The 14,410-nt window shown below is 42.9% G+C and overlaps 1 protein-coding gene across 1 annotated transcript; it reads right to left on the bottom strand.

The window, feature by feature from the left end:
• Positions 1-117: 117 nt before the first annotated feature.
• On the bottom strand, positions 118-9,457 carry LOC117394328 (A-kinase anchor protein 12-like). The gene is made up of 2 exons (XM_033992472.3): positions 9,059-9,457; positions 118-6,313 (listed from the first exon to the last, which is right to left on the bottom strand). Exon 2 carries the CDS (start codon positions 6,211-6,213, stop codon positions 3,340-3,342), a length of 2,874 nt encoding a protein of 957 aa, XP_033848363.3. The 5' UTR covers positions 6,214-6,313; positions 9,059-9,457; the 3' UTR covers positions 118-3,339.
• Positions 9,458-14,410: the final 4,953 nt, after the last annotated feature.

Raw genomic sequence — 14,410 nt, 5'->3', positions numbered from 1 at the left:
ATTTTGGTTTTTAAATGCATTTTGTTTTTCTGATGAATTATATGATGTAGGTCTGCAGTGGCATGGTATGTTTGGCAACAGTATGTGATTGCTTTTCCCTTAAGTAGTGTTGAAAATGGGCATTAATTTAGTTTAAATAACAGTTTAGGGGTCACATTATATGGATGTAAATGCATCTTTGTATTGTAAAAGGGGAAATATGAAATGGAGTGTAATTACAGAAATGCTGGATGCTGTAAGATTTTGACAAATTTCTTCCTATGGACATTTCGGATTGCAAACGGATTTCTGTACTTCATTATCCGAATGTGCACAATATTGATCGGGCTAATTTACCGTCCCCAAGTGAAGAAACAGCTGCTTGGGTTTGTGTGAATCACTGTTTACCCCGCAGAGTAAGAAAAGCAGCGATCATCACAAACCCGAGCAGCTGTTTCTTCACTCGTTTCACTCGGAATGGTAAATCAGCCCGATTGACACCAGAGACCCTGGAATAATAGTTTTGTGTTGCAGTAACTGAGGACTGTACGACAGGAAGTTTCTTAGGGGGAGACTATTAAGTGTTTGTGAACTAGTCAAGTGATTTCTTTTCACCATCATATATTGCTGTATCCACTTGCGTCAAGTTGAAATCCAACATTGTTTTGTTTTGTTTTTTTTCTTCTTGCTCCTAAACACCAAAGCAAGACATGGAGCCCAGACAGCACCCAGGAGTGTTAATTACAGAGCTGGATTTGAGCGTGTTATTGTCCATGAATCTTTGCCTGATTTTAATGAGGTCTCTTGAGAGTGACCCTCGCTGTTGTGTAAAGCCGGGCTCCATTTGGTAGAACCTCCCAGAGGGCTCTCTGTTGAAGTGCAGTCAGTGACACGTTTTCAGAGAGGTTATTAAAAAAAACAGTCAGGAACCGCAAGGGACAAGGACGGGTCTCCGAGATGGGACTGTTCCCTATATTTTTGGAAAATCGTTTTGCCATTTAACGGCACTACTAGAAGGAGGCTACGTTTTCAGAAATGAACTCGTCTGTTGCCACATTCTTTGTCTGTTGAGCCGCTCTGCCTTTGTGTTCCGGGTCTCACGGGACTCTCTTTATAAAAGCGTAAAATTGTTTGATTCTTAAACGTCACATTTTCTTTGCCCACAGTCTCATATGAGATACAAAAAAAGGTGTACAAACTGTTCTCTGAATTGTGAGTTGACATAGGATGTACAATTAATTATGCATCCCACTCCTATTGTTGTTTATTGTGTTTGTGTGTAATATATATATATAATTTATTATATATACGCACACATACAAAGGTATAAATAAGACTAAATAGCAGTTTCATCCATTCCAGATTTTAACACGAGCTAGATTTGCTACAGTGTATAGGTAACAATCTCAGGGGTGTGTGTGTGTGTATGTATGTATATAAAATGTATGTATAATTGGTGTGTGTAAAAGGCTGTACAGAAGATGTGACTTTGCCTTTGAAATCCTCATATTTAAAGATGCTGGTATTGCAGTATTCATCCACAAGATGGCACTGTGTGCTAAGTGACCAACCCATTCAAATTTAAAGAGGTGCAGTAAACCGAACACTTTAAAGAACTCAAGTGTCCTGCAATGCCGGGGATTAATATAACTCCTTGTCGTCTGTGAACTCTTGTCTCGTGTACCATAGTGTCTTCTGTGCATTCTACCTTATCAATTCGCCACCCCCTCCCCGCCCATCCCATCTGATCCGTTTCAGTCTTTATCTGAGCGCAGTTTCTTAACGCATGACCTCTAACATGTGTGAGATGTATTTAAAAATATAAATTACAATTGCGTGTTGTTTTAAACAACAATTTATTTTTCATGACAAGGCCACTACAGAGTACAGTAATACATTAAACGGTCATACCTCTAACAAATGGCAGAGTAGGGTTTTCCAATAAAGTGGGAATTTCCCATCAATAATGCACAACAAACAAAAACAAACATGCATTTGTACAAATCCACACCATTTTAACTTGCAGATACTGAAAGGTTGTGTAAAACAGCTCGGTGTATTGCCACATGTCAAATGAAGCACGAGGTATTTCGTTTCGTGTTATTAGACTTCCTCTAAGCTCCATGTATTCTGCAGTTTAAGCCTTTTAAAGGTAATTAATAAGGTTCTAAATTAATATTGGGATTGTCTGTTACCAGTCAGGAAAGCCGTCCTAAGAAGACTGCAATTTACTATTTATAAATTACTGCAATGTGTATCTGTGCAAAGGACTGTCCAGAATTTAATTGCATGTGGAAAAGACTGTCAGGAAATCCTGCATATGAAATAAACTGGCTATCCCTGTACACCTACCAAGTGAAAACTGACTTGCATATTTTTGACAGCGGTTAAACGTTTAAAACACGGTCACAGTTTTAACGTTTTAAGCTCTGTGCCAGGGATGGCCAACCCTTGTCCTGGAGAGCTGCAGGGTCTTCTGGTTTTTGGTGCAACCGCGTTCTCAATTAATTAATTGAACCCGTTATTTCTCTATACAGTACTTAGACACCCTTATTTAAAGAGGTCTCTGCACAGAAGCAGAGTTTTCTTCCAGCCCAGCTGTCTTAACTGCAGAATACTAGTGGACTACTCCACTTCTAGAATGACTGCGGGCACATTTACTGTGAGAATTCCAAGATTGTAAAACACTGGTAGCTGTTGAGGGGACACTGCACGACGACGAACGTTCTTCTTGGAACCTGATTGGCTGGACGGCAAATACGACAACCAATGGCGCAGCTGGGATGAGGACAATCCAAGAGAAACACAGAACGGACACTGCAACTCCAGAACTACAAGACACAGTCACTGATGAAGGTAAGGTGAAAGCATTTCAGAACCAAAAGTGTTATTGCTCGAGACCACGTCTTGTGTTTTTTATTATTCGTGTTTATAATTATTGCATACTGTACTTGAAACCCAAGGGGAAGTCAAAAGTTACCATCTTCTTTGCAAATGTCTGTTATGAAAAGATCCAGCCTGGCGATTCAGTAGTTTCATTACTGTTGGGGTACGATCATTTATGAAACCCGTCTGAGGTTAACTATCTCATTTTAAAAGCGCTGTGCAACCCGAGAGAATGTGGACCCAGTCCGTTTTGTGAATGTTTTATTATTATTACTATTATTATATTTTTTTTTTGTACAAAAACAAAAAATATATTCTCTTTTCTTCAAGAAAGTCAACTAAAATCTCTTTGTTTTGGTTTTGTTTGTGATATAAGCGCGTACTCCAAAAAAAAAAAAAAGTCACATTTATAATCCTTAAAACCAATTCGGTTTTTGTGCTTTCCTCGCTCCTTGCTTGATGAACCTCAGCTAGCTAACGGCAATAGGACAGATCCATGCCCGGGTAACCAGAGTTGTTGTTGTCGTCATTGTTGGAGTAGGATCCCTTGAAGCCATTGTCCAGCGTGTCTTGCTCCTTCGCGATCTGTTCAGTGGCAGCGTTCACCGCTGTCCTCACAATGGCAGCTGCCGCCTCGTAAAACAACTTCTCCTCTTCCTCTGGATTGATGTCAAGGTTCTCCGTGGAAGAGGGAGGTGGACTCCCATCGCCACGTCCGGTCTCTGCAGTGGAGTTCTCAATATTAGGGCCACCCTCGGTGTCGTGGAATCCCGGGGCGTCTGTGGCTGTCATTTCTGCTTCCGAAGAAGTGGGCTTATGGAGATTCTCAATAGAAGAAGATGGACTGTCCTGATCAGTATCATGGGATGTATCTTTGTCAAAAGCCTCTTCTGCTTTCATTTCCGCAGTAGCCTTAGAAGAGCAGACTTTATGGAAGATATCAGTAGAATTCCCGATGCCCTCAGCTCTCACTGTCTCTGTCCTCAGAATCTCGTCTGCTTTTATTTCAGCTGGAGCATCTATTGAGTCAGTTTGGGCAGTAGACGATCTTCCGTCATCCTCCAAGTTCGAGGTCATCTCATCGCTTGAACCATCTCCAGATTTCTGACTGGCTTCCAGAGGGTCAGTGGGTGCTTTGACCCTGATCTCAGGGATTGAGCGAGCTGCGTCTGGGGTCTGCTTCTCCATTGACTCGCTTGCATTAACAATGACCCCTTGAGGCAGACTTTCCTTGGTCTGCTCTGTTTCAGCTGAGTGCTTCAAGGCTGGCTGTTGATGAGAACTTGGTTCATCTTGCGTCGATTCTCCAGATCGATGTCCTGCACGAAGAACTTCAGTTCTCTCACATGGTGGTAATTCTTTTCCTGTATCCTTAACTGGACTTTCTGAGAGTCCTGGTTCAACCAAAGCCAGAGAAGGAGCACCGTTTTTATTACCATCATGAGCAATACCAGCAGTTTCATTCCCCTTGTCCTTCAGATTTAACAACTTCCTTCCTGGCGATGGATCTAATGCTCCTTCTTTAATGTTTTCAGCCGGTTCTTTCTCCGCTGTCTCTTTCAATTCTGAAAGGGGTGTTTCTTTTATTACGCCACTGTTGAAATTGTCTTTGATTGCCTTGTTTGTTTCGTGGCTTGTAACTGTGCCAGTGGCCGGCAGGTTGCATCCCAAAGATTGATCAGATTCCGGTTTTCCACGAAGATCTGCTTTGCCTTCCGTAATGTCTTGTACCTTTTCGACAACATCAGATTGTACAGTTGCAGTTTCTTTCTGTTCTTTACCAGCATCCCTCACCTGCTCACTCACTGAATGTTTCTGAATATCACTGAGACCTTCTTTTGGTTCGGACAAATCCCCCAAATCGCCACTGCTGTCCACTTTAATTTCCCCGGAACCAGCAGTGGCTGTTTCCTCCTTGCAAGATTGGGTTTCTTCTTGCTCAAGGTCAGCTCCTGGAAGGTTGCTGATAAGCGCTGTACCGGTTGCTGCTTCCTCTAGATCAGTACTTTTACTCTTGCTTTTGCGAAGGATTATATTTTTCAGAGACACGGCCCTGGAGTAGCGTGCCTTTTTAGGAACTGCCTGCTGCCTGCTTGATTTATCCAGACTGACCTGCCCTTCAGTTACGTGACTTTCCTCGGTCTCTGTAGCCTCTGTGGTCCTCTTTGACTTCGGAGTCACCAGTTTCTTAAAAGATTTCCACACCTCACTGGCTTGCTGGTCCCTTGACTTATTATTCCCATTGGACGGTGATGCCTTCCTCTCTGTGTCTCTGTGCATCCCATCTCCTTCAACAGCATCATCTTCTTCATCACCAGCCAGTTGATTATCTTGATCTGTTTGATTTTCTACCTGATCCATCCAGTCGTGCTTGACCGTCATGGGGTCTTCAGACCAGCTGGGCGCTTTGTTACCGGTCGTGAACGACTGGTCTTTCCGGATGACCTGGAACGTCCAAGACCTCTTAATACTCCTTTTCTTGCCCTCCTTATTCTCGGGGTCGCCCCTCGAAGCCGATTCTTTATACTTGGGTGTTTCGTTGCGATCGTCGTCTATCGGCTCCTGGAGGCTTTTCTTGTGGGTCTTCGGGGCCACAATCTTCTTAAAGGAGTGCCACCGTCTCGTGTGCGCGAGCCCCGGACCTTTGTGTCGCCGCCCTGGGTCGTTTTCCAGCTCATAGAGCGCAGTGCTGGTTCCCTTCTCCGACAAGCGATCGAGGGACGTGGAGAGACCCTTGCCCACGTTGGCTTGCCTGTCCACTACTTTCTTCTCTGTGGTTTTATACGAGAAGATCTTAGAGATGGGCCTCCTGATGAAATCCCTGACGCTGCTCGATTTCTCAATATGACGCGGCCTGGTGTCTTTCGAATCATCATCATCATCCTTCTCCACCTCTTCTGTCCCAGCGAGCTTCTCCATCAGCTGTACCCCAGTGCCCGCTTCTACCTCCAAGGAAAGCTGGTCCGTTGTGGATCCCAGTTCTGCTGTCGTTGATTCGGGCGGCGCGCGTTGTCTGCATTCCACCTGTTTTGCAGTCGATGCGGTTGGACTCTCGCTGTCGTCGAATTCCTGACCGCTCCTGTTAGGTTGGGAGCCCTCGTGCTTCTTTTTTGCGTTCGCTTTGCTGAACCCGCTGCCTTTCCAGAATTGTCCCCAAATCCTCTCTGTGGCCGTCGCTGATGGTTTGGGTCTTCCACTTTCCTCTGTCGTGTGCTGAGACTCTCCTGCAGGGCTGGGAACCTCAGTCTCTGCCCGGCACTCTGACGGTTTATCTGTCGTCTTCTCTTGAGTCGCCGGTTCTGTATTTTCACCCCCAGTTGGGTTTTCCCATTCTGCTGCTGCTGCCATATTCTACTCCATGAACGTTGTGCTTTTTTTAAAAAGACCGTTTGCTTCAGATTTGTTAAAATTCCTTTATTGCTACATCATCCTTTCTTATCGTTCAGATCTGAGAATAAAAAAATAAAAACAACAACCACAACAAACTGTTACAGTGGAACCGATATAAAATTGACCAGGATAAATGCACATGATCATTTTGTAGTTTACCATGGTTCTGCCATACTGGTACTATGCAAGCACTGGGATGTTAATGTTTGAGTGCATTTATGTTAGGAGGTATTATAAAAATGCATGGCAGATCAACTAATTGCTATTAGGTATTTATCACAATTCCAGCTTATGCTACTTGCATACAACCTGAGAACATATTTTGTTGTTTTATTTACAAGGTAATGCGTCGGGTGTTCCATATTATAAAAGAGATTGTTTTGCACAATGTGAGCAAACAAGTCTGTCCAGAAGAATAATTTCAATACCCTAGATCCCCCATAGTTTGGTCCTGTAAAGGTTGTCCTCAGTATTTGTCATCTTGGCATGCAGAATGGTGAACGGCACACAGTTCTGTTTAATCTACTGCAGATCGCAGCTTATGCTCCGTATCTCTGTGCAAAGACAGCATGATGAAAGAAAAACAACTGCGGGGAGGGGGAGGGGGGGCATGCACACAAAGACTGGGCGACCTGAGCAAACGGCAGTCAATCTCGGTTTTTATCTTGGCTGTGTACAGTAGATAATGCTGACAAATGAGTTGACACAGGGGAGACACTTGCCTGCAGAGTCCAAACAGCCGGTAACCATGCAGAACGGGGCATGCTGAGGACTAAGCTAGCAGCACAGAAAACATTTAGATTGATTAACCCGTAGTCCCAGCTCTGAAAATGTGCACGCAACATGATGTAACTCGCTGGCACCATTTGATTTAGAATGAAATAAAGCTGTTTTAATTAGCTACCATGTGTGTGTTCAGTTTATCAATTATTTTTCTTCTAGTGATTGAGTATCCTGTTGCATCCTGATCCTCCTGAGCTGTTTGTGTTTGAAATCTCTCTCTCTCTCATTCATATATATATATATATAGAGAGAGAGAGAGAGAGAGAGAGAGAGAGAGAGAGAGAGAGAGAGAGAGAGGAGAGAGAGAGAGAGAGAGAGAGAGAGAGAGAGAGAGAGAGAGAGAGAGAGAGAGAGAGAGGAGAGAGAGAGAGAGAGAGAGAGAGAGAGAGAGAGAGAGAGAGAGAGAAAATGAATAATAGATGGGCTTCAGTGAGTTACAGGAAAATAATTCCATCTATGGTTTGTGATATCATAAACTACGAGACTGTGTTAGGTGGAGTTTATAAACTGTCACAGAAGCCCTAGATGGAGTTGTTTTCCTGTCTCACTGAAGCCTAGCTATTATTTTTTGGGTGAGGTATTCTTTTTTTATTATTATTATTATTATTATTATTATTAGTCGAAGATTTGTGTCGCTCGCTTGGTTGGTGCTCCCGTTGGTGAAGGATGATTGTAAATCTTCACAGAGACAGATTTGTTAAAAGTGCCTAAAAAACACGAATTGTGGGTGTTGAAATTTTGAAAGTCATTGACAGGAATGTCTTTAATTTCCTTTTCCTCTCCAGTTTCTCTGAGATACGAATGTACCAGCTTTACATCAATATTTGTTTTCATTTTTCTATAATTCTCATGTGGGTGTTGTCGAGTGATTGAAAACGAGACATTTTGTGTTTGAATTGAAAGTGATGGTCTCAAGGAGTCGAATGGGTCAAAGTTATGACTGTCTGTCTGTCTATCTATCTAATCTCAGAATCTAAAACTAAATTAGACCAGTGCTGTTGGGGAGTGGGGGGGAATAGAATTGTTCAACAAAGGGTTAAATGCATTGGCTTTTATAAAAAATCAAAATCATAGAATTTGTCACATTCTCTGTTCCTTCTGTAGTAAGGTACATGTTTGCAGCCACATTTTGTCGCTCATTCCATTAGAGCCTTCACTGTGTTTTGCTGGTAAGCCTTGAATAGCGGTGCTATCTGCCTATTCCCCAGTTGACATTTCCACCTGACATTTCTGCTCTAACTTGCAGCCGCAACAGTAAAGTCTCTATAAACATAACGTGGCAATAAAAATTTGAAAAAACCCCAGCAGCGTGTTTGAATCGCCGCTTGCAGATCTACGAGACTCCTGGGAAAGCGTTTTATGAACGACTGGAATTAAATGGTTCAATTGTCTCTTGTTCTGAGAGAACAAAATAGGTTGTAAAATGTGATCTATGGGCACAGCTCTGAGCAGTTTAAGCACCCTGCTGGGTTGGAGTTTTCCGAGAGGTGTCTGCCCTGATCTGCTGGGATGTAGGGACCAAAGGTGCAGTCATTAACTTGGGATAGTACCCTCAGTCAGGGCTGTGAGGGGATCAGTGACATTCAAGAGGGTCTGGGTTAATGAGGTGTGAAGAGAGCCATGCCATCGACCAGGAGCCATATAAATGTGTGTGTGTATGTATATGTGTTTTTTTTCTTTTTTTAATATCAATTATTCACATGTTTTTGTACCTACTTGACCTTTTTCTTTTTAATTTTGGTACCCAGCAGTTTTTCTTCAAATGTTATATCTATATAGATATATAACAGCAGCCGATAGTACGATGAGAAAAGAACCATGGAATACTAGCATTAATATGACTTATTAATAAATACAAACCAAATATAACAATAACACATCGATCCTGATACTACTGCTAATACTACCACAATATCGATAATAATACACATGATGATAAACCCCAAGAGAAAGAAATTACAATAAGCGTAACTATAAAAAATGTACATCATCATCATAATAATGATAATAATATCCTCACCATGTGTTCCTCTGAGAGGCATCCCAATACAGCTTCTCGCCTCACTGCTGCTGCTGCTGCTGCTGCAGGATCAGTTCTGATGTGAGGATTTCAATTCTGTGTTGCTGCACATGAAGAGTCCCGTTGCTGGCTCTACAGCCTGTGCTGAGTGTTCTATTCCATGCCACAGTCTCAGGGAGCAAAGGGGCGGCGCCAGCTGAGCTTCTACAAATAAATCCTGTCTGTCTATTCGCCGTTGCCCCCAGCAACCAGGGAGACAGCGGCAAGGAAGTGTGGCGAGACTAGAGCGTGGAGCTGTAGGACTAATGCAGTGTGATTCAGTGGTTTTCTCTCTCTCTCTCGTACAGCCCAGCCCACCTGAGGACAGGGGGGGATGGGGGTGTATTCATTTCTCGAAAGATACAGAAATGTGGACCAGCAGTGTGGGGATAATGAGCAATAAACAAAATGACACACGCAGTGGAAATGTCATTATCTTTCTTATTGTTAGGAGGGCGAGGGAGCAGCTCGGTCTCCATGCCTCAAGCCTGCCCTGGACTGGAGGGAGCCCCCTTTCTCTCAGGGGGGTGAGGGAGGGAGGGAGCAGTTCAGTCTCCGTGCCTCAAACCTGCCCTGGACTGGAGGGAGGACCCTTTCTCTTAGTGGGGTGAGGGAGGGACGGAGCAGTTCAGTCTCCGTGCCTCAAGCCTGCCCTGGACTGGAGGGAGCACCCTTTCTCAGATTTTTTTTGTAATTAATAATAATGATAATATTTAACGATCACAGCAATAATGTTTTTTTTTTTATTAATTTGTAAACAACAAAAACAGGGTTTAAATTGCCATCTTTTTCATAATGTCTTTGATATTGAACATGATAGCTGACGCGATAAATCTCTAAAAATACATTCGTTTCCTCAGGCATAAAAAAACCCTACTATGCAAATGGTACAAATTGGTTTCTTCATTTCTTCTCCTAATTTACCAGGGAAATAAAACTTGCCTGTGGTTAAACTCAACGGTGCTAAGCTCGTAAAACTGGCTTTCCAATTAATATTTAATTAGACTGCTCATCTGAAAATCTTTAATAGCTCATTTCTTGTCAAATGTTCATTCCCTTCTCGCTAATGTTTCCTGGCAAAAGAAATTCAACAGACAAGTTCCTTCATTAAGTGCCAAATTGAAATGGTTTGTTAAAACAATTGATATGTATGTCAGCTTTAGTGTAGACTGGCAATCATGTGACCAGTTTCTTTTGTTATGCAAATCTCCCTGCTGCAAGTCAATTCCAGTCACGACAGAAAAGACAGCACATTTAAGAGACAGATGGGAGCACCTTTTCTCTTAGGGAGGGAGGGAGGGAGCAGTTCAGTCTCCGTGCCTCAAGCCTGCCCTGGACTGGAGGGAGCATCCTTTCTCTTATTCCTTTCTCTCAACCAGCCTTGTGGATACTAACCGTTCTCCAGACAGGCACCTCCATGGACTTGATGTAGAGGGAAGGGAGGGCGATGTAACTGTGTTGTATCTTCTTCCAGACAGCAAGCCTAATGGCTTCTGACAGCCTGAATGAATCAGGGTGGAAAGTCTGCTGTGCTCCCCTGAGACTCGGAGCCCAGAGCTGCAGCAAGCTGGGGGCACTGTCAGGTCTGATTTTTCGTCTTTCCATCTTCATCTAGTGTGTGTGTGTGGGTGGGAGTCCGGCGGGGTGGGGTAAAGGAATTCAAATAACAAAAACAACACTGAAAACACAGCTGGCAATGTGACGCTCGTCTCCCAGTGAGCTGCTAACGTAAATGGCTAGGACTGGAAGTAAGACTCCTGTTGCGTAGCAGTGTGAGCCATTCTGGGTTTTACTACAAGCACAGTGTGTATAACATAACATGCTCAGGTATGTCTTATTAAACTCCTAGCAAAACCAGGAATGGACCAAACTGCTATGCAATAATAATACTGACATCAGCATAATACCTGCACTTGCCTCTCGACTACAGAGCTCGCTCTTCACTGGAACGGTAAAGACGTTCGTCTTTGAATCACATGGTTTGCGGTTCGCGTCCAGCCCTCGCCTTTCCATTCAATTCAACAGGCTGAGATGCCAATTCGTTACAATATTATACATGGTTTGCATCAGGATGATTGTTGCAACCAATAGTTTGTCTGCTGCATCCGGGAAACGGGTCTGTCGTTATACAAGGCTGGACCCATGATGTCAGGTCTAAGCTTAACAAACACATTAACGAGCTGTCAGACTCCAAGCAAATGTGTTTCAAAAATGAGCTTTATATCAGGTACTTGCATAAACATTTCTTCAAATAAGTGACTCCCTTTTGATCCATCAAAATGTACTGGTGCTTAAAGTGGCTTTGTCTTGGCACAGGATAATTTGGATCCTTTGATTAGTATGAGTCAGCCCGGGCACACGTATATTTTCTCTAGCCTTTGTGCCATTTCTGGAGTCCCTTAGCTGTCATCCAACCGCCACATTGACTAGACGAAAGAAAATGACTTTGGAGATTTGTAAGTTGGAACAAAAACCCCTGTTGGGATACCATTGTAATACCAGCGTGTTGTCCTGAAGAAACCGTCGCGCAGGCTGTGGCAGGAAATCGCGTGGGTGTCCTCCGATCCCCAAGGCAATCGCCTCTTTACACAGGAACGTCAGCGAGCTGCCAGCCTCTGAAGGAAAAAGGCCAGCCCTGCAGGTGAGAAGAGAGCTGAGGAGAAACCTGATGATTTTGCCTAACCCACGAGAATGCTAGAGTTCATACTCCCTGTGGAATCCATAGCAAGACGCAAACCTGCGCTCCCCTGACTGTATGACTCGCCCTGCATACCACACGGCCGTGCCTTTACCAGCGGGAGACTCTTGGGGCCCCTGCGCTCCCCTGACTGCATGACCCCTTTTTTCATGTTTTTGCCATTACTGACAACCATTTTTTTGCTGAATTTAACTCGCTGCTCCAAATCAACCAAATTCTCCATTCCCCTCTGCGTGCGTGACTAACGGCCCATCCACAATCCCTAAATAATGCACAACACCTACGAGTTGAAACCGTGATTGCCATTCGCTTCATACACAGACATGCTTTCAAAACGGAATGATCTTGCACTGTATGGGTAGTGAGATGTAGGGTGAGATAATGAACATGTTCACTCATGCAAGGGTAAAACTGTGCAAGACCACTCCTCACTCAAACCCTGGAGTATAAGAACATGACCTACTTTCAGGCATTTGTCAAATAAATATTTATCTTCCTGTTACTACAACTGACTAATATATACAGTGCTATTATTAGATTTTTATTTGCAGCAGTAGAAAGCTAACCCCCCCCCCACTTTGCTGCCTTTATTAAGATCAGTCCTGAATATCAATATACAACGGCATTCAATTTGAGCCAGTCAGTCTTGCTCGTTTGGTTGTAGAATCTCATCAAGCAGCTTCTTGAAGGATCCCAGGGTGTCAGCTTCAACAACATAATGTCAGCTTCAACAACATTGTAAGGGCAAAGGTTTATCAAATCAACTCTTAAATTATACTTAATTTGGTTGAAGTGCACTAGCATATCACAGCAATTCTCGGCTTCAATTATTTTCATCCTGTTGGTTTCCTACAATCCTCAATTACCATTCAGCCAGAAACTCTGCTTGATGTGTTCCAGCTCTCTCTCTCCCTCCCTATGGAGCTCTTCGCTAATGACACTTTTCACAGGACATTAATCTGCGGAATGAGATTGCAAACCCAGCCGCAGATTTCTTTTCCAGGAGGATGAGACCAGATGAATTAAAATGATAATTTTTTTTTTTTTTTTCAATCTCGCTTGAAGCTGAAGTCATTCTGGATGGATAGATAAATAAATAAATAAATATTTACAGAACCATTTATTCCTGCAGAGTTTTGTCCCTTATTGTCGTATCTATATCTATGTTATTATTATTTGTTTATTTTGCAGACACCTTTATCCAAGGCGACTTACAGAGACTAGGGTGTGTGAACTATGCATCAGCTGCAGAGTCACTTACAATTACGTCTCACCCGAAAGACAGAGCACAAGGAGGTTAAGTGACTTGCTCAGGGTCACACAATGAGTCAGTGGTTGAGGTGGGATTTGAACCGGGGACCTCCTGGTTACAAGCCCTTTTCTTTAACCACTGGACCACACAGCCTCCTATGTGCGTGTGTGTGTTATTCAGCTGTTATAGATTTTGACGTTTGCATTCTAAATGCATTCCTACAGATGTCAGGACTGCCCAGTCCCTGACCACCTTCCGGCGCCTCCTCAAGACTCACCTCTTCAGACAGCACCTGTAGAACCCCTTAAATGCGCTTTACTTGCTCTTATCTGCCCCCTATTTTACTGCAGTTAATCCTGTACTTTACTGTAATCTGTCAAGTGTCATTTAATCTGTAGTATTTTGTATTTAATTATATCCTGATGTAACTATCACTGACACTGTTATCTGCTCCGTTATTGATTCGTATTTTGTCATACTTGTACTTGCTAGAACCAAAGTCATTGTATTTATCTTGCTCTTAATTGTATTATTACTTGTACTGTGATTGTTGAAATGTATTTTTGTTTACAACTGTAAGTTGCCCTGGATAAGGGCGTCTGCTAAGAAATTAATAATAAAATAATAATAATAATAATAATAAATGCCAAGCTAGCTAAACTTTTTTGTTTTCGTGGCCACTTCTGTTGGTCCTGTAAAATGCTCTAACCCTTCCCGCAGAAGCTGTAGCTATTAGGTACAGACTGATCAGATGAACTCCTAAGAGGCAGCATTTGCTGAGAAACAATCATGCATCTCTCCAGAACGTATTAAACACAGCCTTACATCTTATTCACAGTGTATAGGCAGGCATTTCTATATTTTTGTCCAAGCCCAGTAATGATCGAAACTCATGCAGAAGGAAGATGATGCTCTAAAGCGTGGAGTCCATCATTCAGCAACATTATGGCAGCTTCACTTGGACGTTTCCTGTGGCTTCTGTTCTTATGCGTCAACAGCCAGCCGTTTTCCATTAATTCTGTATCTCTGAGCTCAGCAGGACATGAACAACAAACTATTACTTATTAATAAAACTGACATAAAAGAGTTAAAGCTAATTTAAAAGAAATGTTAAAAAAAGAATAATTTGTCAGTTTTAACTTTTCAGTTTTTGCTAAAGATGTAAAATTCAATTCATCTCGCTCGTGAGGTTACCTCGCCATAGTGACGCTCGGATGATTAATTCTGCTCCCGATGTCAAATGTCAAGATTTATATTCTCTCCCTAAAGCTCTTTCCATCGGCGCTGCACTGGAAATATTAAATCCATCTTTGTCAAAAATCCAATCTTGTTGAAGACCTCTCCCCCTCTCCCTGCATGGAGC

This window comes from Acipenser ruthenus, chromosome 30 (assembly GCF_902713425.1).
Source record: "Acipenser ruthenus chromosome 30, fAciRut3.2 maternal haplotype, whole genome shotgun sequence".
Lineage (NCBI taxonomy): Eukaryota > Metazoa > Chordata > Actinopteri > Acipenseriformes > Acipenseridae > Acipenser > Acipenser ruthenus.
This window is presented reverse-complemented; position numbering and strand designations above follow the sequence as displayed.

Bases quoted from the DNA above. Each gene is read 5' to 3' on its own strand.
- LOC117394328 (XM_033992472.3), bottom strand. From the start codon at position 6,213: ATGGCAGCAGCAGCAGAATGGGAAAACCCAACTGGGGGTGAAAATACA.